The following is a 24,602-nucleotide window of genomic DNA, read 5'->3' as shown; positions in this document are numbered from 1 at the left end:
GGCTGCAAGGATGCCACCTACAGTTGAGCAGGTTACTCACTGCACAAGGACACCTGGGAGTTGAAATCCAGTGTGTCCTCCCAGCAAGGAGATGAATCTGACCAGAGGAAGAGGCATCTTTTTGGATTCGCACAAAGGTAAGAAATCAGTCAGTGGAAGTTTAAAAGAGAGATGCTTCCAGCTAAGGCTGAGAGAATATTAGATAGCTCAGAGCAAAGATGATTTTTCTTGCTGTATTTTGTGCTGGGCAAGACATCTCTGAAGGTGAAGAGAAGAAGAGACCAACAGGGACAGAGGTGGTAACATAGGATGGTAGAAAGAGCCCAGGTATTCCATCAGACAGGCCAGATCAGCCACTAATTACCTGTGTTATTGTGGGCAAGTCATTCCACACCCTGTCTCCAGCAGCAAAATGGAGACAACAATGCCTGCCTCCCCTGGCTGTCGTACAGATAAACTCAATGATTCAGGGAAAGCGCCTAGCACAGGGCTTGGCCCTCAGTGAACGCTCTGTAAATGGTAGTTACCGTGACGGCTGCACTGCCCTGAAGGTAAGAGACACAGAGCCTCCAATGTGATATGTGCAAACTGTTGCAGAGGCAGGTAGCCAAACATGGGACTGAGGAGTACGGAGGCGGCTTTGCATGAAAGAATAGTAAATGCATTCATTTCTCCAGAGTAACTAAGAGGAGCCCTCTTAGGAGTCATGCCTGTTGTTAGTATGGGTTGTAATCTGAACCTGTGTGGCCCTCCAGGACTACGGGGGTTAGAGGAGACCAAATGAGTTTACCTGTGGGGCCCAGTGCCTGACCAGGGCAGGTGCTAAGCAAATGGAGATCCTATCCCCTCTCTCCCAGGGACTGTCAAACAGTGCCCTCTGCCCTAGAGGCTGACCCCCGGCAGGTTGAAGGAACCTGAAGAACTATTTTCAGCAGTAAGTTCTGCTGAATACATTAGTACTACAGCAATAATGATTATAACACAACTACACTTCTTGAGCATCTTTTATGTGAAAGGCCCGTGGAGGAAGCAATGGTATTTCTCTCATATGCTGGATGTTTCTCCCACTCTCAATTTTTATATCACTGCCTATGTACCCACTTACTCTATATCACTTCTATTTCTTTCTTTATTATAAGTATGAAGCATCGCAAGCATAATTATCAACCATGATAATAAGAAGAGGCATAGCTTTCTTCCTTGCATTAGAGGAAGTTATTTAGATGCAGGTCTGTCACCTTCAGTTAATTAAAGCCAGGAGAGATCTCTACTCGAGTTTACCTATCCATAAAAATAATTAGCACAGTGTACGGTCAGCCATATCCATGAGTTCTGCATCTGTGGATTCAACCAACTATGAATCAAAAATATTGTGAAAAAAATGGATGGTTGCCTCAATATTGAACATGCATAGACTTTTTTCTTGTCATTATTCCCTAAACAATACAGTACAACTATTTACAAAGTATTTACATTGTATCAGTATCATATATAATTTAGGGATGATTTAAAGTATAGGAAGATGTGTGTATGTTATACACAAATACTACACCATTTTATAAAAGGGACTTGTACATCCTCAGATTTTGGTATGTGCAGGGGAGTCCTGGAATCAATATCAATCCCCACTGCACACCAAGGGACAACTGTATTTAAATAATACGTTCTGTATGTAGATGGCTATGCTGTATCAAATACCTGCTAAATGAATTATGTGTGTAATCCCATTTAACCATCACTGCAAAGATCAAAGTTACTTTATTTTATAGATGAGGAAACTGAGTCTAAAAGACATTGAAGAACCTGTCCAAGCTACTATGTGTGAACAGATATTAACAAATGTGACTGAATGAATAAGGGCAAGCCTCTAAAGAGCTTAACAACTGCAACACAGTACAGCTTTTACGTACCAAATTCCCATTCACAGAGGATTACAGGGATAGACTATTTGAAGTGAGGACTTACTGGAAAACGGGAAAAGTTATTGTTTCCCCCCAAATCGAGAAAGGAAACGTTCTCAGCACTAGCCCACAATGAACTGTGGTCCAATCACTGAGAAAAAGGGCAATTTTAATTAATTGCTGCTGGATCCATGTGGCCCACAAGAGAACCAAATGTTTCTGCATGAAAAAAGATTCATGAGGGAAGATAAAATATATTGTGTGCTTGGAAGCTAAACCATAAATGGGGAAAGGAAGGCTCTGGGGCAAGGCCTGACCGGGGGCATAAGGGCGAGAATGGAGTTGGGAGCAGGAAGGGAGAATAACTCAGTGTTACAAGCTGGGCTTTAAAGCCAGGTTCTCTGGTTTAAATCCCTGCTCTGCAGCCTACTGGCTCTGGGACCCAGAGCTCATCACATTGTCGCTGTAAGCACAGAATTCTTCTCATGTTACACAAGACACACTAAAGATAATTCATGCATAAGGGTCCTATGAGGTTTAGCTCAGAGCCTCCTACAGTGCATTAGTTTCTGTAGCTGCTGTAACAGGGTACCACAAACTTGGTGATTTATAACAACAGAAATCTATTCTTTTACAGTTCTGGAGGCCAGAAATTTGAAATCAGCATCACTAGGCTGAAATCAAGGTGGCAGCAGGGCCATGCTCCTTTCAGAGGCTCTAGGGGAGGATCTGTTTCCTGGCCTCTTCCAGCTTCTGGTGGCCGCCAGCATGCCTTGGCTGTGGCTATATCACTCCAGTCTTCAAGAGCTGCATCTTCAAGTCTCTCTCTATTCTATCTTCACATCAGCCACCCTGTTGTGTGCCTGCATGTTACATCTCCCTCTGCTTGTCTCTTATAAGGACATTCATAATTGCACATAGAACTCACCTGAATAATCCAGAATACTCTCCCCATCTCAAGATACTTAATCTCATCTGAAAAGACCCTTTTTCCAAATAAGTTGGCATTTACAGGGTCCAGGACTAGGGCCTGCTATCTTTGAGGACTGAGTGGGAGAGGGCAGGGAATTATTCAACCTACTACAGAGGAAACCATCGATAAATATCAGCTGTCATTGCTCTTGTTACTATTAATAGAGACAAGACAAAAGGACTACACATCCAGAAAAGGGCTTATGGATTGACAAGCAAGTGACGACCTAAAAAACCCTTGAGGGATGTGAGCACTTTATCCTGAGAACCAACAGGCAGGCCATGTGTATTACAGGTCAACCACAGCGGGTATCCCCTAAACCTCACGTAAATTACCTGTGTCCACATTGTGGGCTCGGGGTGGCAATGAGAAGAGCAAGGATGTTAGAGTCAGGGAACCCTGCACTCAAATCCCATTCCGTCCCTTCCTGGAGCAGGATGCTGGGGACTTCTTTACCTTAGTTCAGTGTCCTCTGTAAACTGGGGCTGGTTGAGGTTCAAATAGTACATGTCAATGATGTGGCACATAGTAGGTCCTGCAAAAATGGCTGTGATTACTATGACTGAATCAACAATATGTGCAGGCTCCTGCAGGTAGGATGAGCAAAGGAAACGATAGCAACCCCCACATGCGGGAAATTCCTTCCTCCCATCCTCATATGAAGGCATCGCAGGCTGGCACTAGGTGTGCGCTGGAGGAAAAGCCCTAGTGGATTCCATATGCAGAACTGAGATCCCCCTTCTGGGACACACATATTGCAGTCAGGCTTTTTCCATAGCCCATCGCATCTTTCTTCTGGAACCAGAGTTATGAATGACTTGGAGAAAGTTCAATGCAGCATTCTTATGGCGAATGTGATCTTTGTTCTGATAACTAATGAAATACTTCTGACACTTAGTGAAATACCGCAAGAAATGAACAAGGGCTCTTCGGAGCCTTGTCTGAGATCAGAGTAACTCAAGCTTAAAATCTGGCTCCAATCCTTCCTAACCTACAGGCAGAAATGTACATACCATCAGGCCTAGCTCTGCTACAAACTCTGTTACTGAAAAGGGCTAAGGTTTCTGATTTAGAAATCAAAGCATATTGGAACACCGTTTATCTGCTTAGCATCAACAGGTAACTTCTTGTCAAACAATTCAGGGACTAAGTGCTATTCCTGCTTCGGAAGGTAAAAAAAAAACACAAAAATTCCCTTGAAGTAGGAAAACAAAAAATACCAAAAACAAGGAGTATGCATTTCAAACACTTGTATCCGCTTTCTCTGCTAACTACCCAGGATGGCCAGGGAGGCTTTCCAAGGAGAAACACAGATAAGGCCAAAGATTTCACTTCTTGCTATGTGGTTTCTGCCCCCCTGTAGGTAACAAGACTCCCTGGGTATTGACTGAAGGTCAGGAAATCGGCATGTGGCTTTGTGAAGTTTAATTAACAGCAAGTTTTCCTATCCAGCATCATGAAGAGGCCCAGTCAGCTCTAGGGGCCCCCAGGAAAGAAACAACATATTGCTCCAAAGTTATTACCGATGAAATGCAAGTAGCCTCCAACAAAGCACGGGAAAGGAGGAGCTGAAAAAACAAATGATTCCTACCTGCAGCCAGGGACAGTTTCCAGGGGAGGTGGGAATGTGTGGGTAAAACTTGTGATCCAGGCCTGATCCAGGCTGTCCTGTTTCAAAATGAACGAACCTTTCAAACAAACACACATACATCCATGTGTGCACATGCAAACACACACACGTACTCCTGTACACACATGAACATGGACACACAGACAACAAATTATAGAAAGGGACACAAGTCTCTAAATCCCAAAAATTATCTAGTCAATAGTAATAAAATAATCAAGCCATGTTGTTTTTGAATGGTGTCTTATGTTTTTTGAAGTACTTTTACAGCTGTTACCTCATTTGACCCTCACAACAGGCTTGTGTGGTAGGCAGAGGACATATAATTATTCATATTTTATAGATTACATTAAGTGACTCCCATAGGCCACCCAGTTAGCAGATGATGGAGCTGAGACAGGAAGTGGGGTCTAATGATTCCCAGCCCAGGGGTTTCTACAAGGCACGAAATAGTGATCCCTTCCATGGAAGGGGGCTGTCCAAGAAGAGACTAGCAAAAGGAGGGCAGACGTGTGAACAACACTTTAAAGAAAAACTCATGAGACAGAAGTCTGAATGGAGGGAATTGAAGAGTTACAATGTCAGTGCATCTACAGAGAAAAACCAGCACATTCCAGAAGCATGTTTGGAAAGGTGTTTGAGGCCTAGCACGGTAGCTCACGCCTGTAATCCCAGCACTCTGGGAGGCCAAGACAAGCAGATCACTTGAGGTCAGGAGTTCGAGACCAGCCTAGCCAACATGGTGAAACCCCATCTCTACTAAAAACAAACATTTAAGGAGTGTGGTGGCACGTGCCTGTAGTCCCAGCTACAGGCTGGGGCAGGAGAATCATTTGAACTCGGGAGGTGGAGGTTGCAGTGAACCAAGATTGTGCCACTGCACTCCCGCCTGGGCAACAGAGCGAAACTCCGTCTCAAAAAAAAAAAAAAAAAGAAAAGAAAAGAAAAAGAAAATGTGTTTGAGAGCTGTGCTTCCTAGTCACCTTCTCTTCCCATTACTCTGGGTGGCAGAAAAGATGACAGGAACATTTAAAACAGCAGTTGGTCTCAATAATGCATCAATAAAAAGCAAGACCCCTTAATAACTAGAAAAAGGACCTCTTTATTTTATGAATGTAGAAACTCAGGCCCAGAGAAATGAGGTGACTTGTCTAGGATCAAAGCATTCATAAGAGCTGAGGACTGAACTCTGAACTTGGGATACAAAGCTCTTTATTCTATACTGGCTGCCTTGGGCATTTACTATTTTTAACTTCATTATTGTCACTCTCCTTCATAAACACTTCTAAAGAAGAATGCTTAAGGGTAGGGTGGGGATGCATGGTTTTTCCTCTTCTTCATTTTTCTGGGAAACAGGATCACTAAATTTCCCATAAACAACAACCAGAGTGGATGGGGGAAAGTGGCAGGTGGTCCTGCTGGCACAGAAGTTGTCCTATTGCTTGAGTAATCATAAGACCCCAAAATGCAAGTACTATTATGCTAGGCTGATAATGTCCCCCCTCCCTTCCAAAGATGTCCACATCCTAACCCCCAGAACCTGTGAATGTTACCTTATATGGCAATGGGACTTTGTGGTGATGATTAAATTAAGGATTTTGACATGGGAGATTATCCTGGATTACCTGGGTGGGTCCAGTGTAATCACAAGGGTCCTCCTTATAAGTGGGAGGTAGGAGGGTAAGAGTCAGAGAAGGAGATGAGATTACAGAAGCAAGAGATTAGAGTGATGGGAGGAGGGGCCACGAGCCAATGCATGTAGGCAGCCTCTCAAAGCTGGAGAAGGGAAGGGCACGGTTTCTCCTCAAAGCCCCCAGAAGGAGTGCAATCCTACTAGCAGCTTGACTTCAGCCTTCTGACTTCCAGAACTGTAAGCAAATAAGCTGGTGTGTTTTTTTTAAGCAACTAAGTGTGTAGTGAGTTTTCCAACATCAATGGGAAACTAATACACCTGTAACAAAACTACAGGGTCAAGCCTTAGTCCCCAGTTAACCCCGGCTTCTTGGATTGACAGAGACGGGGTGGTAGATGGCATAGCCAAACAGCTTGAAAAGCACAAGGCATTAAGGAGAAATTTAGATGGGCTTTACACTGTATACATCATCTCACGGAAAAAATGTTGGCCATCCGTGTTTATAGGGACTGTCTTACTCTAAGAATTTCTTGTTCAGTCCCCTTAGGACTGCTTTAAAGTTCCTCTCTGGAAAGGAGCCTGTGGACTTCCCCAGTCTCGCCTGGACACTCCCTCATTTGCAGCCTGTGCTCCAGCCTCACCAGACCATTTATGAACATGACATGCTCACTCATGCCTCCAGGTCTCCACCCTGACCATTTGCTCTTTGCAGGAAGGCCCTCCTCACTCTTGGGCTCTGTTAAAATCTTTCCTTTTCAAAGCACAGCTCAATTATTCCTCCGAAGCCTTCCCTGGCTCCCCCCGTCCTCCGTTGTCTTCCCCTCTCCTCCCTGGGCACTTGACTTGTAAATGTCTGCTTGTCTTCCTGCTCCACCCCACCAGCATGAGCCCCTCAAGGATAAGGAGTACTTCTTCTCCACTTTGTGTCAGCAAACCACCACATACCCCAGCCACACCAAGCCTTTCCCAGCTCTTTCCCATCTTTTCCACCTAAAAAATGCAAACTAATCATTCAAGAAAGTACCCTCCACCATGAAGTGACCTTGTTCCCTAAGAATTAGTCCCACCTCTCTGCTCCCACAGCCCTCGGCTCATCCCCCAGGTAGAACACTCAGCACACTCCCTTAGGTATTCATACCTGAGCTGTTTCCTCATCAGACATGGAGGTCATGGAAAACCACGCCTCTTTCACCTGTCTACCCCTCCTGTGTTTAGCACAGTGCCTGGCCCACAGCAAATACACAAAGAATATTGGCTGAATTCAAATGACACCAAAACTTTAAACAAGGCAATGTCTATTAAGCCCTGAGATCCAGAGGCAGCCTTAACAGCAAATAACTAGGTGAATGAAGACTTTGCAGGGCCAACATCTAATGACAGCGAGTAGTGTTTCCTCTGGGCTTCTGGAGTTCACAGTAGAGCCAGTTTCAGTGTTCCCATGTAACACTAAAAGCTTTGGGATAAATATTAGAGAAATATTTCATTTTCCATCTCAAAGAGGTGTTAGTTTATCAAACTTAGCTAAATTAATGAGTGTTACCTTTCACTTTGAAAAGGGCTTTCTAGAAAAGCAGGTCTGAAAGGAGCATGATGTCGCACAGGCTTGTGCTCTCTTGCTTGCCTTCTGCGTGACCTTGAAGGAGATATTTACTCCCTGACCCTTGAGTTTGGCATCCATAAATGAGAACACCACACATCTGTCACACAGGTTGTAATGAAGACATGATAAAATGCTGCAGGTCAAAACAACTGCCAGTGTGTCTGGCAGGTGGAAGGCATTGAGACGCCTTTACTGAGCACTCAGGAGATACTGTGCTAAGCATGTGGTGTGAGTTATCCAACTCACAGCAACTCAGTGAGGTAGGTGTATTATTATTCCCACCAGGGAAAAGTTAAGTAACATCGGCAGGATACACAGCCAGCAAGTGGCAGGGTCAGATGGAGCATCCAAACCTGTCAATTCCAGAAGCTGCACTCATAACTATCCTGTAGTTTACAGCCTTTCAGGGTGTGTAGCTCCTGTTCTTCTAGATTCTAATAAAGCACTGTATTTCAAAGCCCCAGTCATTGAGAGCTGGCCACAAACTGCTCTTGAAGTGTGGGTCTGCACGCCTGGGCAAGAGTTTTCCTCACCCGACCAGACTCCTTCCCAACAGGAAATCAGCTCCACAGAAAAACGTCTATAGGAAACTGCTCTGGGAAGTTCTGGGAAGCCCACCCTCCTCAATCTCTTTCACCCCCAAACACCTGAGGAATATGACACACTCCCCTCAGTGGGAACAGGGTCATGATTTTCATAGTTGAGGCTTTCATATCCCAGCCACCCACAGCTGTCTCCAGGAGAAGAAAGTTGTCAACCTGGCACTGCTTGGCTCAAATTCATACTTGAAAATCTGAATTAAAGCCATCAAATATCCCATTCCCCAGATTCCAGCTGGTTAATGAGTGTGATGAATGACCAGAAAAGCTGGCTAATGTAGGCAAATGTAAGGAAGTCCAGTGGGAAGGAAAGCTTGCCTGATATCAGGCCCTTTAGCATGAGAGTGGTGAAAAAAATCACCTGAAGTCCTCAAATAAGAGAGGGCACTGCTCTCATACCCTGTCTTTGTGGAAGCTGGGTGAAACTGACCAACAGACATTTACAACACATTTCTGTTAGGTTGTGTACTTGGGTTCTGGGCCACAGGGAGTCTTTCTGGATGCCATTTTCCCCAGACATTTTGGGAATGGGAAGAAATCCACCCTGCTTTCAGAGTTATAAAAGGGAAGGTCTTCAAAGGACTTTTTTTCCAACAGGCATTTTTCCAAAGAAGATACATAAACAGCCATTAAGCACATAAAAAAATGTTCAACATCACTGATCATTAGGGAAATGCAAACCAAACTATAATGAGATACCACCCCACACCCATTAGGATGGGCACTATCAAAAAAAACAGAAAATAACAAGTGTTGGTGAGGACAGAATTCCTCGTGCACTGTTGTGGGAAGGTAAAATAGTGCAGCTGCTATAGAAAACAGTATGGCAGTTCTTCAAAAATCTAAAAATATGATTACCCTATGATCCAGCAATTCCACTTCCCAATTTCCACCCAAAAGAACTGAAAACACCCATGTTCATAGCAGTGTTATTCACAATTCCTAAAATGTGGAAGCAACCTAAATGTCCACTGATGGACGAAAGGATAAGCAAAATGTGGTCTATACATGCAATGGAATACTATTCAGCCCTAAAAAGGAATATGCTACAATATGGAATAAACCTTGAGGACATTATGTTGAGTGAAATAAGCCAGTCACAAAAAAGACAAATACTGTATCATTCGATTTACATGAGATACTTAAGAGTAGTCAAAATCATAGAGGAAGAAAGTAGAATGGTGGTTGGCTAAGGGCTGCGGTGGGGGAAGGAAGGAATGTGAAGTTATTGTTTCATGGGTACAGTTTCAGTTTTGAAAGATAAAAAGAGTTCTGTGAATGGATGGTGGTGATGGTAGCATAACAGTATGAATATACTCAGTGTCACTGAACCATACGCTTAAAAATAGTTAAGATGGTCAATTTTATGTTATGTGTATTTTAACACAATAAAATAATTGGAGGAAGAAAAGTTGAAGGGGAGTCCTATAGTAACAGGGGCTCCTTCCAGCACCTTCTAGTCTACAGGTACCCATTTCCAGAAACTGAGGGGGAAGTCTCCCCTACCAAGGAGTCTCTTCAGTTTCACAAGTGTGAGTTGCTACAATGCGGCATGCTTTGCAGGACTCACCTAAACACCTTTCTTCCCTACTCGCCCCTTCCCCTTTAACCATCACGGGGACACAGCCTTGGGCCTGGAGTGAAAGATGACTTGGTTGAGTGCCATTATGGAATCTGTTGGCCAAGACCTGAAGGATGAACCCCCTAGCCTGGAACCTCCCCAGGCTGCCATTGCCCTAACTAAATCACAGGGGAATGCCACCCTTTGTGGAGGATTTTTCTGAGCAAGCCACACTAAGAAGGGGCAGAGAGCAGGGAGCACAGACACTAGGGTCTTGGCTGCACCCAGTCTGTGCTTCCCAGAGTCCCACCCATCTGGATGGGAGCTCAGTTCCTGGCTCCCTGTCTTCCTGAGTGGCCCTAGTTCACCTGATCCCTTCTGCTGCACTTGAGTTCTAACTGGAACTCTCTAACACACTATCTAATACCAGCCTTTAGACCCATAATGGGAGTTACAGCGTTCGCTTTGAGCATCCACTATGGGCCAGGCAATATGAATGTATTTAATGAGTGTCCACTATGGGCCAGGCAATATGAATGTATTATTTCATTGAATTATTCAACAACCCCACATGATAGGTATTATTATTACTCTCATTTGAAAGATGAAGCCCCTGAGGCTCAGAGAAGTTTAATTGTCCTAAGCTCGGAATCCTTGGGAGAGCTCCAATGAAGATTGACGTTATTTTTGAGGCTTTTAGAGTAGGATTTATACTACGTATGTGCTTGTTTTAATGAGACAAAGGCCTGATATGGAAGCAAGTGGACTCAAGAAGTTTCCAGATATATTCCAGCTAAGTAAATTCTATTTATTCATCAAATCCTACCTGCTCTGTGCAGTCTTCCCTGACTGTTCCATTCCACAAGGATTCCTTCTTCCTGAACCCTGGTCATATCTCTACCATCTCCCAGAGTGGGCAGTGTTTTTTGGGTTTGCCCTTCTCCACCACCAAAGTGTAAGGCCCCCAAGAATAGAGATTGTGACTTCTAATTTTTTTTTTGAACTCACGTGATGCCTAGGATTAGATGCAAAGAAGATTACCCTGGTTAAAGGAGCTGAACATTGAAAGGAAGAGATGCAGCTCATTTTAAGCCTTCACTATTAAATCCCATCCATTTGTCAAGACACGGCTCAGACAGCCCAACCTCCACACAGCTTTTCTGAACACACCAGCTGGAAGTCAGCAGCTTCATTTTCAGAATACCCATTTCAGTGAAAAGAACTTTAGTGTCAGACTCTGGCAGACCTCTTTTGAATTCTAGTGCTGTTGCTTCTCAAGTGGTAATCTTGAGCAAGTCACTTCATTCCTCCCAGCCTCGGTTTCATTGTTTATAAAATGTGAATAATAGTTTCTGCCTCACAGGGTTGTGTAACTGTAAATGTTGTCATGCATTTGAAAGAATGCCTGCACAGGAGACATGCTTCAACATGGGAGCCATTGTCACTACTATCTCATCAGACTGCCTTATACTGAAGGCATTTACATGTGCGTCTTTTCCAACCCTCTAGAGGAGTGGTTCTCAAACTCTAGGATATATCGGAAGCATTTAAAATGAAGACACGTAGAACATATAACTGACCTACAAATCAGAATCCCCATTAGGCATGGGGGATGGTGGGGACTTGGCAACTCTCTTTTTAACAAGCCACCCACTCCACGGCAAGTGATTCTGATACGTGCTCACCAAACTTGGAAAATTCTGCTAGACAATATTTGATTCCCAAAATCTTTTCCATGGAAACTTGAGTCTCCAAAGAGCTTCATCCAGACCAGTGCTTCCCAAACTTGGCTGGATTGGAATCAGACCAACATCTGAGGGTGGCCCCTGGAGATTCCGATGCTGGTTTGGAGTGTGACGTGGGTGTCAGGGTTTCTAAAAGATGGGGAAAAAAATTCTAACAGTCAGTCAAGGTTGAAAACCACTGTTCCATTGGATCTTGACCCCAGGTTTCTACAGCAATACCTCTGAGGCTTCAACCAGAGCAACTCAGATTTTACGTGTGTTATTACATAAACTGAGCCTCCATCTAAGATTGATTTTGCAGAACGGATTCTTCTGCTTAAAAAAAAAATGGTAATTTTGCAAACAACTGCTCTAGCCTGTCAGTAAGAGCCATGAGGTCCCAAAACCTGGCTTTTATTCACCTTTGTGTATGTCCCAGGGCCTTACAACATAGTAGATGTTTAATAAATATCTGGTGGAAGGTTGAATAGCTTCATTTGTTATCTGACTCCAATTAAGTTTCCTGTTGCCTAGCAGAGCAACCTAACAATTTTTTAAACATCTAAACTCCGACAGCCTTTTCCTCAAACCTCAAACCTGAAACAGAGAGTGGAGCGGACAGCCATCCTGAAAACATGCTGACATTTCTCCTTGGGGTCAAATATACTATGCAAGTACCTAATGACTGATGAATATAAGCAAATGTGATTTTCATCAGCCGGGAGGAGCATGACATATGTAGGCAGCACAGGCCTCCTAGGCTAATATTTGGATTATTTCATCAGTAACTGTCAAATCACAAGAGCATGATAAAAACTTGCAGGAACTTCACAGTAAACAGTTTAACTGGCCCCCGTCAATACATTTGAAGAAAAAAATTTCCTGCTGCCAAAACACACAGGCACAATGCCTGCAGCACAGGCCTGTGGCCAACAAGAGCCTGATCCTCAGGCAGCTCTTCTAGGTTCTCAACCACAGAGGCTTTCAAGAAGCCTCTTTCCCACTCAGGCCCCACCCAAATCCAGCCCTCCATCCCTTCAGTTGGCACCCGCAGGAGGATGAGTACTGCAGGGATCTGGGGGCAGAACCGCCTTCAAAACTCAGCTTGTCCACTGGCTCTAGGTCCTCTGATTCCTCAGGTGTAACATCTACTTCATCAGGTCACGTCCTTAGAGCCATGATGGCCTGGGTTTGAAGCCTGACTCTATTTCCTTACCTCTAAAATGAAGATGCTATTAGCAACTGTCTTATAGGATCATGAGTGTAAAGTGATAAGAACAGTGCCTGGGGAGGCCACGCACGGTGACTCATGCCTGTAATCCCAACACTTTGGGAGGCCGAAGCGGGCAGGAGTTCGAGGCCAGCCTGGCCAACAAGGTGAAACCTCATCTCCACTAAAAATACAAAAATTAGCTAGGCATGGTGGTACATGCCTGCAGTCCCAGCTACTAGGGAGGCTGAGGCACAGGAATCATTTGAACCTAGGAGGTGGAGGTTGCAGTGAACTGAGATGGTGCCACTGCACTCTAGCCTGGGCAACAGAGCCAGACTACATCTCAAAAAAAAAAAAAAAAAAGAACAGTGCCTGGTACAGGATGGATATTTAATAAACCTTAGCTATTATAATTCTAAAATTAAGAGTTTTGAAAATCAAGATTTGTCTTTCCTTTTCAGGCTTTTGTCAGTTTGGTGACAAAACTCATTGGCCAACAAACCTGATCTTTTTTTTTTTTTGAGACGGAGTCTCTCTCTGTTGCCCAGGCTGGAGTACAGTGGTGCGATCTCGGTTCACTGCAAGCTCTGCCTCCTGGGTTCATGCCATTCTCCTGCCTCAGCCTCCCGAGTAGCTGGGAATACAAGCACCCGCCACCACATCTTATTTTTGTGTGTGTATTTTTAGTACAGATGGGGTTTCACCATGTTTAGCCAGGATGGTCTCGATCTCCTGACCTCGTGATCTGCCTGCCTTGGCCTCCCAAAGTACTAGGATTACAGGAGTGAGCCAACGCACCTGGCCTCAAACCTGATCTTAACTGATATCAGGCTACTTATGATCTTTTTGTTGTAGCCTGCTTGGTGAGAACATCCATATGTTTCACTGCAGAAATAATAATGTGTTTGATTATGGGATGCGTCCCATACGACGGAAGAAATGCTATTAACATGTGAAATATGTCTGAATTACCTTTCTAAAATCTTGGCAGTTCTGAATTCCAAAACATATTGGCCATATGCATTTCAGATAAGGGACTATGGGCTAGGCACAGTGGCTCATGCCTATAATCCCAGCACTTTGGGAGACCGAGGTGGGCAGATCACTTGAGGTCAGGAGTTCAAGACCAGCCTGGCCAACATGGCGAAACCCCACCTCTACTAAAGATACAAAAATTAGCTGGGTATGGTGGTGCATGCCTATAATCCCAGCTGCTCGGGAGGCTGAGGCATGAGAATAGCTTGAACCCGGAGTTGGAGGCTGCAGTGAGCCCAGATGGTGCCACTGCACTCCAACCTGGGTGACAGAGTGAGACTCTGTCTCAAAAAAATAAGGGACTATGGAGCTATGCTATTATGGCATTGTGGCTGGGATCAAAAGAGACAACGTACATCTAGCCTTCGGCTTTAGGAGCAGACCCTCCTAGAGGGTGCTCAGGTTCCCATGTAGAAAGAGAGAGAGAGAAGGAAGCATTCCTTTGGGGCTGCTTCTCTCCTTCTCCCTCCATGCTCAGTCTTGGAACTCACTGTTCTTCACTCCTCTCTTCTGTCTACTCAAACTTGACTCATCCTTCAGAATTCAGCTGAAGAACCCTTCTTCTTGAAATGGTCCTCTCTCTCTCCAAACCCCTACTGCACCAGGTAAAGAGCATGTGGCTGGGGAGGTTGGATGTGTTGCATCTCCTTTCCACCTTCAGGCGGCTGGCAGTGACAGCTTACATCACTGAGCTAAGACAGACTCTCATGCAGCAAGTGGCCACCGTGGCAAAGGGTGGCCATGGAGACTGATGCTGAACTGTGAGTGGGCAAGAGGGGCAAGGCAGCCCACCTGATAAGCTCAGACCCTGCCTGCTGGGCATTAACAGGGCTTGACAAACGAATTATGCATTTCTTAAGCACAGAGAGCACATCTTACACTTTTTGTTCTTGTCCATATTTGTTTTTTGTTACTGTTTTTGCATTAGTATTCTCCCAGGATCTATCAGGAACCTAGGCACTAAGACACCCAACAAATACTGCCGGATGAATGCAGTGATCTGTTAGTATCTATTGCTTCACTCACTGACAAGCTCTTCTCAACACCGCAATGCCTACTTTGGCATATTTATGCTTCTTAGAGCTATACCACTATTCTGATGACACTATGCCATTTCTAGAGTTTACATTTTATGACTCTGAAACAGTTTAGGTCCTTAGACATATCCTCAAACCAATGTGTTGACTCAAAAAACTTCGGAGAAACTTACTAGAAAAGTTCACAGAATCTGGAAGCCTACAGCTTCGGAGCATTCTAAGGCTCCAAACATTCAACTTATCCTAGGATTGGCAACTCATATCAGCTTTCCGGTTAGACACACGTCTTCTCGTCTTGTGTCCTCAGCTTTAATCCACACAGGCTGAGGATCTCCCCTTCCCGGCACCCGGACAGCACTCCCCTCCTGCTTTCACCCCTCTAGGAGGCCTCCCTAAAATTCTTCCTAAGGGCATTCTCAGAATTAGCCTGGCTTTGAAGATTATTCAGAACCACAGAGTGAGGTGGGAGTGGCCTCAACACTTTACAAGGCTGCAAAATAAATCAAAAGGTGAAAGGAGCTTCGTGGAGCCCAGAGCTCCTTGCCAGCTGGCAGAGCAATGCATTAGTCGCACTGTCTGTGGTGCAGAGCAGCGTGCGCAGGGACAGGGGCAGAAACTGGGACAGGGACGGGGAGGGGCACAGACAAGGGCGGGCGTGTACCTTCTGTCCCCAGTGACTTCGAGGCCCTGGGGCTGTGGGTGCCGGCTGCCTCGCAGCACGGTGGGGCCCTGGCGGCTGGCGTCTGTACTGGCCAGCGCTGGCGTCTCGTCGCGGCTCCGGTGCAGCGGCACCGACGTGCGCACCGCCGACACCACGTGGTCCGCGAAGGCGCGCGCAGGGGCGCCAGGCCGCTGGCCGCCGCGCAGGCGGTAGGAGCGGGGCAGGCAGGGCCGCGTCTGCTCCATCACGCCGCCGCTGCAGCTACGCGAACAGGCCGACCAGGGGCCCCAGGCGCCCCACACTCCCGGGGCGCCGCCGCCGCCGTCCTCGGGGGCGCCCTCCGCCACCATCCGCTGCGGGACCTGCGGAGACAGAGGCAGGTTAGGGGACCAGAACACCGCTCCTCTCTTCACCCGAAAAGCTTTGAGCAGGGTCGACTTATCCATCAGGCACAAGTAGGCACAGTCTGTTTCAAAGATGAGTATTAATACAATCCAGCCTGGCTTAGAGTCGGTTTTTGGAGGAAAGAGGGCCCCGCGAAGGCAAAAATGCCTAGGCCCCGCGAAAGTCATAATGCGGCCCTGGCTTTGGGTGTCATGGCCTTGGAGGGCTCACGCGGTTTCAGGAGTCCGCTTTAACCTCCAACTCGGTCTTCCGGATTCCCGCCAGAGGGACTGGACTTCCCATAAACTGCAAGGAAGACATGCCATGTGTCACCCTGTCGGAAAGCCAAGGAACTGGATGGACACAGTGGTTGAGACGCCACCGCTTTAGAGCCAGACTGCCTATGATTACACCCCTGCCACCACTTCCTAGTGTGTCCGGAGTTTGTTCCTTCCGGTGGGTTCGTGGTCTCACTGACTTCAAGAATGAAGCTGCGGACCTTCACAGTGAGCGTTATAGCTCTTAAAGGTGGTGTCACGGAGTTTCTTCCTTCCAGTGGGTTCGTTGTCTTGCTGACTTCAAGAATGAAGCCGCAGACCTTCACTGTTGAGTATTATAGCTCACAAAGGTAGCACTGACTCAAACAGTGAGCAACAGCAAGAATTACTATGAGGAGCAAAAGAACAAAGCTTCCACAGCATACAAAGATACCTCAGCAAGTTGCGGCTGCTGGTTGGGAGGGACTGGAGGGACTGGAGGGAGTGGGGCGGGTCGCCAGCTTTTAGTCCCTTATTTGTCCCCGCCCACATCCTGCTGATTGGTCCATTTTACAGAGTGCTGATCAGTCCATTTTACAGAGTGCTGATTGGTCCATTTTACAGAGTGCTGATGAGTCCATTTTACAGAGTGCTGATTGGTCCATTTTACAGAGTGCTGACTGGTGCATATATAATCCTCTAGCTAGACACAGAGCGCTGATTGGTATGTTTTTACAGAGTGCTGATTGGTGCATTTACAATCCTTTAGCTAGACACAGAGCCCTGATTGGTGCATTTACAATCTTCTAGCTAGACAGAAAAGTTCTGCAAGTCCCCACTCGACCTAGGAAGTGCCCCTGGCTTCACCTCTCAATAGCAGTGTGACTGGGAAGTTTCTGAATCTCTCTGAGGCTCACTGTGCTTTAAAGATGGATAGTACCAGTACCTACCTTGTAAGCTGTAAGGGGATTTAGGTTAGGCCATCCATGTGCGTAGCAGAGAGCTTGGCACTAAACAAATATTTGTTAGTAATGATAATAATGTCCCTGCTGCCATGGTGACTTGGAAGAGGTGAAAAATGTCAGAAGGTTCAAAAGCTCTATCCAAAGAGTGATCTACACCCTCATTTAACTGGTCATTTCAGAGACCTACTGTGCCAGGCTCCATGCCAAGAGCAAGCACACTGTAGTTTATTCATTATGCAGACATGCTCTGAGCACCAGCTGTATGCCAGTGCTGAGCCAGGCCCAGAAGACAAGGGAAAACACATCACAGGTCCACACAAGTGCTTAGATCCAGCAGCAGATGAGCTCTATGCAGCCAGCACAAGATTGTGGGAGGCTTTTGGAAGGGACTGGCTGTCCTGGCTGGGCAGGGTGAGGGCGGGGAGAATTGAAAAGACCTCAGAAGAGGAAACGGGAGTCACAGTCATAACTGTAATTGTTCAGGCACCTGCTCGGTGCCAGATTACATAGCTCATCTCAAGAAGAGATCATCCTAGGTAAGCCAGGTGGACCCTAAATCCAATGACAAGTGCCCTTATAAGACATGGAAGAGAAGACACGGACACAGAGACAAAGGCAGTGTGACCCCTGAAGCAGAGATTGGGGTGGTGTAGCCACAAGCCAAGGAGTTCCTGGAGCCACCAGAAGCTGGAATAGGCAAGGAAGGATTCTCCCCTTAGTAACTTTAGAAGGAGCGTGGCCCTAGTGACACAGATTTTGAACTGCTGATCTTCAGAACTTCAAGAGAGTAAATGTCTGTTGTTTTAAGCAATCCAGTTTGTGGTAATTCATTATGGCAGCCCTAGGAAAATAATGGAGTGTGCTTATACTTGGAGAACAAGGAAGGAAAATGGGCCGGCACGGGCCGCACTCCTCCTCTGTGTCCCATGCTGCCCAGACGGCCCATGTGTAAATGGCCCGGCTCTGTGGCACAGGCAGCACTAGCGCCAGTTAACACTTTCCAGGGCCCCTCAGCTCCCCCAGCCACCCAGAGAGGTTGATGTTACATGGCTCCTTTTAGAGGGAAGAAACTGAGAACCTAGGAGACTTTATGTCTTGTCCTCCGTCTCAGGCTAGTGCAGGGCACAGACAGGACTAAAATTGTCTCCTGACTCCTGGTCTAACATTCATTTTTCTCCCTGCAGCATGTGGCCTCCCCGCCTACATTGTTGCTAGAAAACAGAAGGTTAAAATGAGAAGAAATAAAACCACTTCGACAATTGTCCTGGTGGAAGGATCACTGGGATAAACGAACAAAGGCAGAAATATGTTTCTGGCACATTTGGAGATTTCAGTTATCCACCGCCTCCTGATCTCTCATTAACAGAGATAACTAAGACACTGCCTATAATACTTGGATTAGACATGCAGCTATACTCAAAATCCACTTCCTAGAACTAATCTCACCCTTAATTTAGTTCCTATTGCCAAATTGGGCAGGTCCCTGGGGGAAGAAAACATGAAGCCACATTCCGTCCTATTCTTTTCATAATAATTCTCTAATTTATAGTCGAATTATGGTGAGTGACTTGAAATTTCATCTGAGTCCCCATGGTGGGAAACTAACCACATGCTCCAGAATTGTATTTTTATAGTATGTAGCCAGAAACAAACAAACAAACAAAAACACAGAAAAACAGAAAGGAAGGGAGGAGTAGAAACAGAAAGAAAAAGAAAAGAAGAAAAAGTCAATCAAAGAAAAAATGAGGGGATGAGGGCTTGAGATGTTAGCCTGCTAGTTGCATTGACCACCCAGCCTCCCTCCACTCCTTCCTGATCCTCCTAACAACCCTCTCCCCTTCTTCTGTTCTGATAGTCAAGGAGTTTTCTGCAAGGCAAGATGCAAGAAGGGACAACTTTCAAGTGTTTTGAGACATAATATTCCTAAAATTAGGACGAACTAACAGGACCTCTGTTAGTGACAGGCAGCAAAACCAAATAATAAATCATGGTAAGAGACAAAAATAATTGAACCTCGAAGCTTTATAACCTGCCAGCGTGCTGCTCCGTCCCCAATACATACTGACATGTGAAGACCAAAGCAGAAAACCTGTTCTAAAATGCACCCTAAACCGCTGGTTTTCTTCATTTATAAATAATTCTAACAAATCAATAAGAAACAGACAACCCAGTGGAGACAGAATCTAAGGGTATGAACAGGTGGTTCATAGGTGTTGTGGACTGAACCTGTCCCTCCCCACCATTGATATGTTGAAGCCCAAATCCTCAGTATGATTGTATTTGGAGGTGGGGCCTTTGGGAGGTAACTAGGTTTAGATGAGGTCATGAGGGTGAGGCCCCCATGATAGGATTTATGTCCTTATAAGCAGAAGAGAGACCAGAGTAAGGAAGAGAAACCAGTTTTCTCCCTCTCTCTCTTAGCCCCACTCCCCACCCCACCATATGAGAACACAGGGAGAAGGCAGCTCTCTGCAAGCTAGGAAGAGAACCCTCACCAGGAAACTAAATCGCTCAACACCTTGATCTTGGACTTCCCAGCCTCCAGAACTATGAGAAATAAATTCCTGTTGCTTAAGCACCCAGTCTATGGTTTACTGTAGCTGCTCAAGCTAATATACAACAGGAAAATAAATAACATATGAAAATTGTTTAACATCACATGTAATGAAAATAATGCAAAATAAAGCACCAAAATTCTATTTAAAACCCATTAGATTGCTGAATATTATAAAGTTTGACAATACTGATATGGCAAGAATGTTCACTGCTGATTAGAATCTAAATTTGGGCAACTTCTTGGGAGAGAACTTTGCAATACCTATCACAATTTCCAATGCACATACTCTTTCACCAGCAGCTCTACTTTTAGTAGTTCATCTTACAGATATACTCAAAAATACTATATAAAGTTATATATATATACATAAAGACACATATTGCATCATATTTTGTAAGAACAACAGTAAAAAAAGGAAGCAACCTAAATGTTCATGAATAGGAGCCCAGTTAGAATGAAATCTATCCAAACAATGGAATGTAATTTATCTGGTAGGATGAGTTAGATTTATATCTGTTAAAAGGAACGGCTCTCCATATACTTTTTCACTATCTTAATTAGTGAAAAAACAAAACTATAGGACAGTGTAAGAGAATAAACCTATTTGTTGATGTCACTCTTTAAGTGTTCAGTTGAAACATTAAAAAATCACTGATATTTGACCATTTGTGATCTATAAAAATACAATTTCATATGATTAATACTTTCATATGATTCAATCTAATATGAGTAGTTTTCTGACCTTGGCAACTAACAGAGCCCAACTAGAAAATCTTTTCCCACCAAACAAAGCAGCAAGAAAGATAAGGCAGAATGCAGTGTGTCCTCATCACCCACCCCTCACCAACTTCCTATACTAGCCAGTTGCCCCGGGGATCACATCCACACCTTGCAGCAGCTGGCAAGGCCTATTAGCAGGTGTTTAACAGTGACACCAATAACAGCTATTTATTTAGTAACAGAATACAGGCCAACCGAAGGCTAATTACTTTATATATATTATCTAATTAATCCTCAAAACACCCACCTAAAGAAACTATCATCACCTCCCTTTACAGATGAAAAACTGAGGCTTAGAGTTTATTTCTAGAGTTCAAAAAATTCGTAACAGTTCATGAGCACCCAGGATACCTCCTGTGATGTCCAGCAACGATTAGAGTGACCTTAGGGGTGGCTAAGATTCTGCACTATGTACATGTGAACAGAAGGTCACAAAAATTGGAGTGATTGCGTTTAAATGACTTTATACCCAATGTATTAATCCATTTTCATGCTGATAATAAAGACATACTCAAGACTGGGCAGTTTACAAAAGAAACAGTTTTACTGGATTCACAGTTCCACAATCATGGTGGAAGGTGAAAGGCACATCTCAAGAGAGAAGAACAAGAGAAGAGAAGACAAGAGAAGAAAATTGTAAAGGGAAACTCCCCTTTATAAAATCATCAGCTCTTGTGAAACTTACTCACTATCATAAGAATAGCACAGGAAAGACCCGCCCCCATGATTCAATTGCCTCCCACCAGGTCCCTCCCACAACACATGGGAATTGTGGGACCTACATACAGTTCAAGATGAGATTTGGGTGGGGACACAACCATATCACCCATAGACTGCTGGGTCCTAAGAAAATCTAGGGAAAAGTTATTTAAATGATCAGAAAAACAAAACAAACAAAAGAGATCTTCCATTATGGAAAACGACATGTTGGTGTAAGGAAAGGAGTGGAGGATGAAGTTAACATTGGACGGCTTCAGCCTTCTATGAAAGAGGTAAGGTCTGCCACTGAGGGAAGGGAAGAGATATGCTGGAGGATTACAGACAGAAGAAGCCCAGTGGAAGAGCAAAAATACCCCTTATGTGCCCTAACTACTTCAACACAAACTCTCTGATACTCACAAGATTCATTTCAAGGATGTATATTTCCATTTTGCAGATGTAGTCACTGAGGTTCAGAGTGTCCGTGTGGTCTAGTGGATGATGCGGGCTTTAAAAATATATGTGAGATAAAATAATGCGAATCTGCTAGTATTACTTGGTAGATGAAATGAAATAGCTAGGTAAGGCATCTAACATGTCCCCCAGCAGGGACAGAGGAAATCTCCACTTTGTCCCTTCATTGGGAGAATGTACACTACCATTCAGAAGCTTTATAATGTGTAAGACACAGGTCCAACCCAAGAATCAAATCAGTGCTCTCTCCGCTTCACTGGAGGTTTTAAAGGATGGGGGTGAGGTGGGTGTCAGGGTAACATAACAGAATTAGAAGAGGAGCTTGTTCAAAGCACACATGCCATGCCGTGACCCTTCCCTCAAGAGATTATGACCTGCCCTGCATGGGGTGAGGCTAGGGTTAAGGGGGCCATGTATTTTGGATGAAATCCTCCAAACCTGATATCCCCCTCCTCATTTAAAAACTACTGCTTGATATTATGGTGCCTCTCTAAATAGTCATGATGGGGCATGAGCCAGGGAGCAGGAAACAGAAACGACATCCAGAGCCTGGCACGGTGGCTCATATCTGTACTCCCAGTACTTTGGGAGGCTGAGGTGGGTGGATATTTGAGGTCAGGCGTTCGTGACCAGCCTGGCCAACATGGTGAAACCCCGTCTCTACTAAAAATACAAAAATTAGCTGGGCATGGTAGTGGGCGCCTGTAATCCCAGCTACTCAGGAGGGTGAGGCAGGATTATCACTTGAGCCCAGGGGGCAGAGACTGCTGTGAGCCAAGATTTCACCACTGCACTCCAGCCTGGGCGACAGAGAAAGACTCCATCTCAAAATAAAAAAAAATAAAAAAGAAAAGAAAAGAGAAAAAAAGAAAAAGAAACAGCACCTAGAGAAGTTAGAGAAGCAGTGCAGTCCCCTTCCCATTTAACTCAACTTGGGCTGTGCAAGAGACTGTGACAGTGTTAGAGGGAAACTGAAACCCCTACCAAAGACTTTGGATTTGGAGCTGGATGCCCTAACTGACCACATTTTGAGATCAGCTCTATGGAAGTGTTGGTTAATGTTAGGCAGGGACATTTGCATAAATATATATCCATAGGAAGGTGTATATATGGGGCAGCATTCCCCTTTCCTTAGGTCTGTAGTCACCTCTCCACATCGGATTAAGTGTGGTGGAAATGTATTCAGGGGCCCTGCCAGCTAAAGCCAAGGTAGGCAATGTGGATCAATGGACACTTCCTCCCTGGAATTTGAATTTCCAGCAAATTGACCAGCAGACCAAATGGCTTTGAGTCCTTGGCTCCAGCAGCAGCTCCTTTGAACTTGCTGTTTATGCTGAGACCAATCATGTGCAATTGCTCTCTGATGTGCCTCACTTCCCACCTGCTTCCTAGACTCTTATTGTAAATTCCTTATCGCTTATGTTAGTTTCTGTTGCTTGCAGTAAAGAACCCTAAATGACATCTAAATCAGTGGTCCCCAACCTTTTTGGCACCAGGAACCAGTTCCATGAAAGACAATTTTTCCACAGATGTGGTGGTGGCGGGGGTAGGGATGGTTTCAGGATGAAACTGTTCCATCTCAAATCATCAGACATTAGATTCTCATAAGGAGTGTACAACCTAGATCCCTCACATGCGCAGTTCACAATAGGGTTCACGCTCCTATGAGAATCTAATGCCGCTGCCCATCTGACAGGAGGTGGAGCTCAGATGGTAATGCCCGCTGGCCCGCCGCTCACCTCCTGCTGTGCGGCTGGGTTCCTAACAGGCTGCGGTCCAGTACTGGTCCACAGCCCAGGGTTTGAAGACCCCTGATCTAAATGATTGCAAATATTACAGTATATGCACAAAATGTGGTAATCAAGATAATGTGAAATGAACTGGGTCTGCCTTTGGCACAGGACTTGGAGGACAGAAAGCAGCTCCTGGAACGAGCAAAGGCTGGAAGAGGGAAGTGGTCTGGACTTGGCAGAAGCCTCACGATTAAGCGAGCCCAGGGCAGAAAGAGTCATTTAGCGGCAGTAATTGACCACAGCCAGAGTAACTACAGAACCATGGTCTCCATGAAACATGATGGGGCCAAGTGAATCAGAGGCTCATAGGAGAGACAGCAGGCGAGCTTTGAGAAGAGCAGGAGAGGTAATTATCAGAGCAATTGTGGATGGGGTTTATTTCATCATAGCCTTTTTAAGGGAAATGAACATAAATGACCAAAATATAAGGATGGTCAAATAAATGAGGGTCAAATGACTCCGTGAAGCACCATAATCATGAATAATACAGAGCAATATGGAAATAGTCTTGTAATACAATATTAATTGAAAAATGTCAAATATTAACTTATAACGACACCATGATTATAATAATGTAAAGATTCTGTAGCATAGGAACAGAGCCTGGAAGGCGACATGGAAAAATGAAAACATACGATCTGTTACTGAAGCTGGACCCAGGATAAGTTTTCTCGTAATTTAAAAAATTTCAGTCATGGTTACAATATTGCTTGCTCAATAAATAAAAATAAATAGATTAAATGGAGAAAGATTTGGAGCAGATTGTGGAGAGTGGGAGGCACAGAGTGAACTAAGAGTTGGTGATAGTCTTGTCACAGAAAACCCTGGAAATTTCTCATCGCCACCAGTAAATTCATAACCAGAACAGCTCTCAATGTTTTCAATGGATTTGGTTTCTGTACTAATGTGAAATCATGTAAGGTTTCACTGGTTTCTAATTCTCTTTCTACAAAATAAACCTCCCATCTGTTCTTCATAGAAAACGAGTCACATGCAAAGTCTGAAATTCTAAAGTCTCATTCTAAGACAGACTGGAAAAAGTAGGTTTAGTTTTAGCCACATAACCAAGTCAACACTCTAAAGCAAACGTTTCAAAAATACACCTTGGAGTTTGAGCCCTGAGAACAAA

At 44.8% G+C, this 24,602-nt stretch overlaps 1 protein-coding gene across 1 annotated transcript in view; it reads right to left on the bottom strand.

Moving 5' to 3' along the window:
• The window catches only part of THSD4 (thrombospondin type 1 domain containing 4), a 667,872-nt gene that overhangs the window by 551,751 nt on the left and 91,519 nt on the right, over positions 1-24,602 (bottom strand). Inside the window, exon 4 of the mRNA XM_009429466.5 lies at positions 15,565-15,926. Within this exon, the coding sequence (XP_009427741.4) occupies positions 15,565-15,926 (362 nt within the window). The remainder of the gene's footprint in view (positions 1-15,564; positions 15,927-24,602) is intronic.

The sequence above is a fragment of the Pan troglodytes genome, chromosome 16 (assembly GCF_028858775.2).
Source record: "Pan troglodytes isolate AG18354 chromosome 16, NHGRI_mPanTro3-v2.0_pri, whole genome shotgun sequence".
Classification (NCBI taxonomy): domain Eukaryota; kingdom Metazoa; phylum Chordata; class Mammalia; order Primates; family Hominidae; genus Pan; species Pan troglodytes.
The sequence above is the reverse complement of the archived record's forward strand: the minus strand, read 5'-3'. Positions and strand labels throughout refer to the sequence as shown.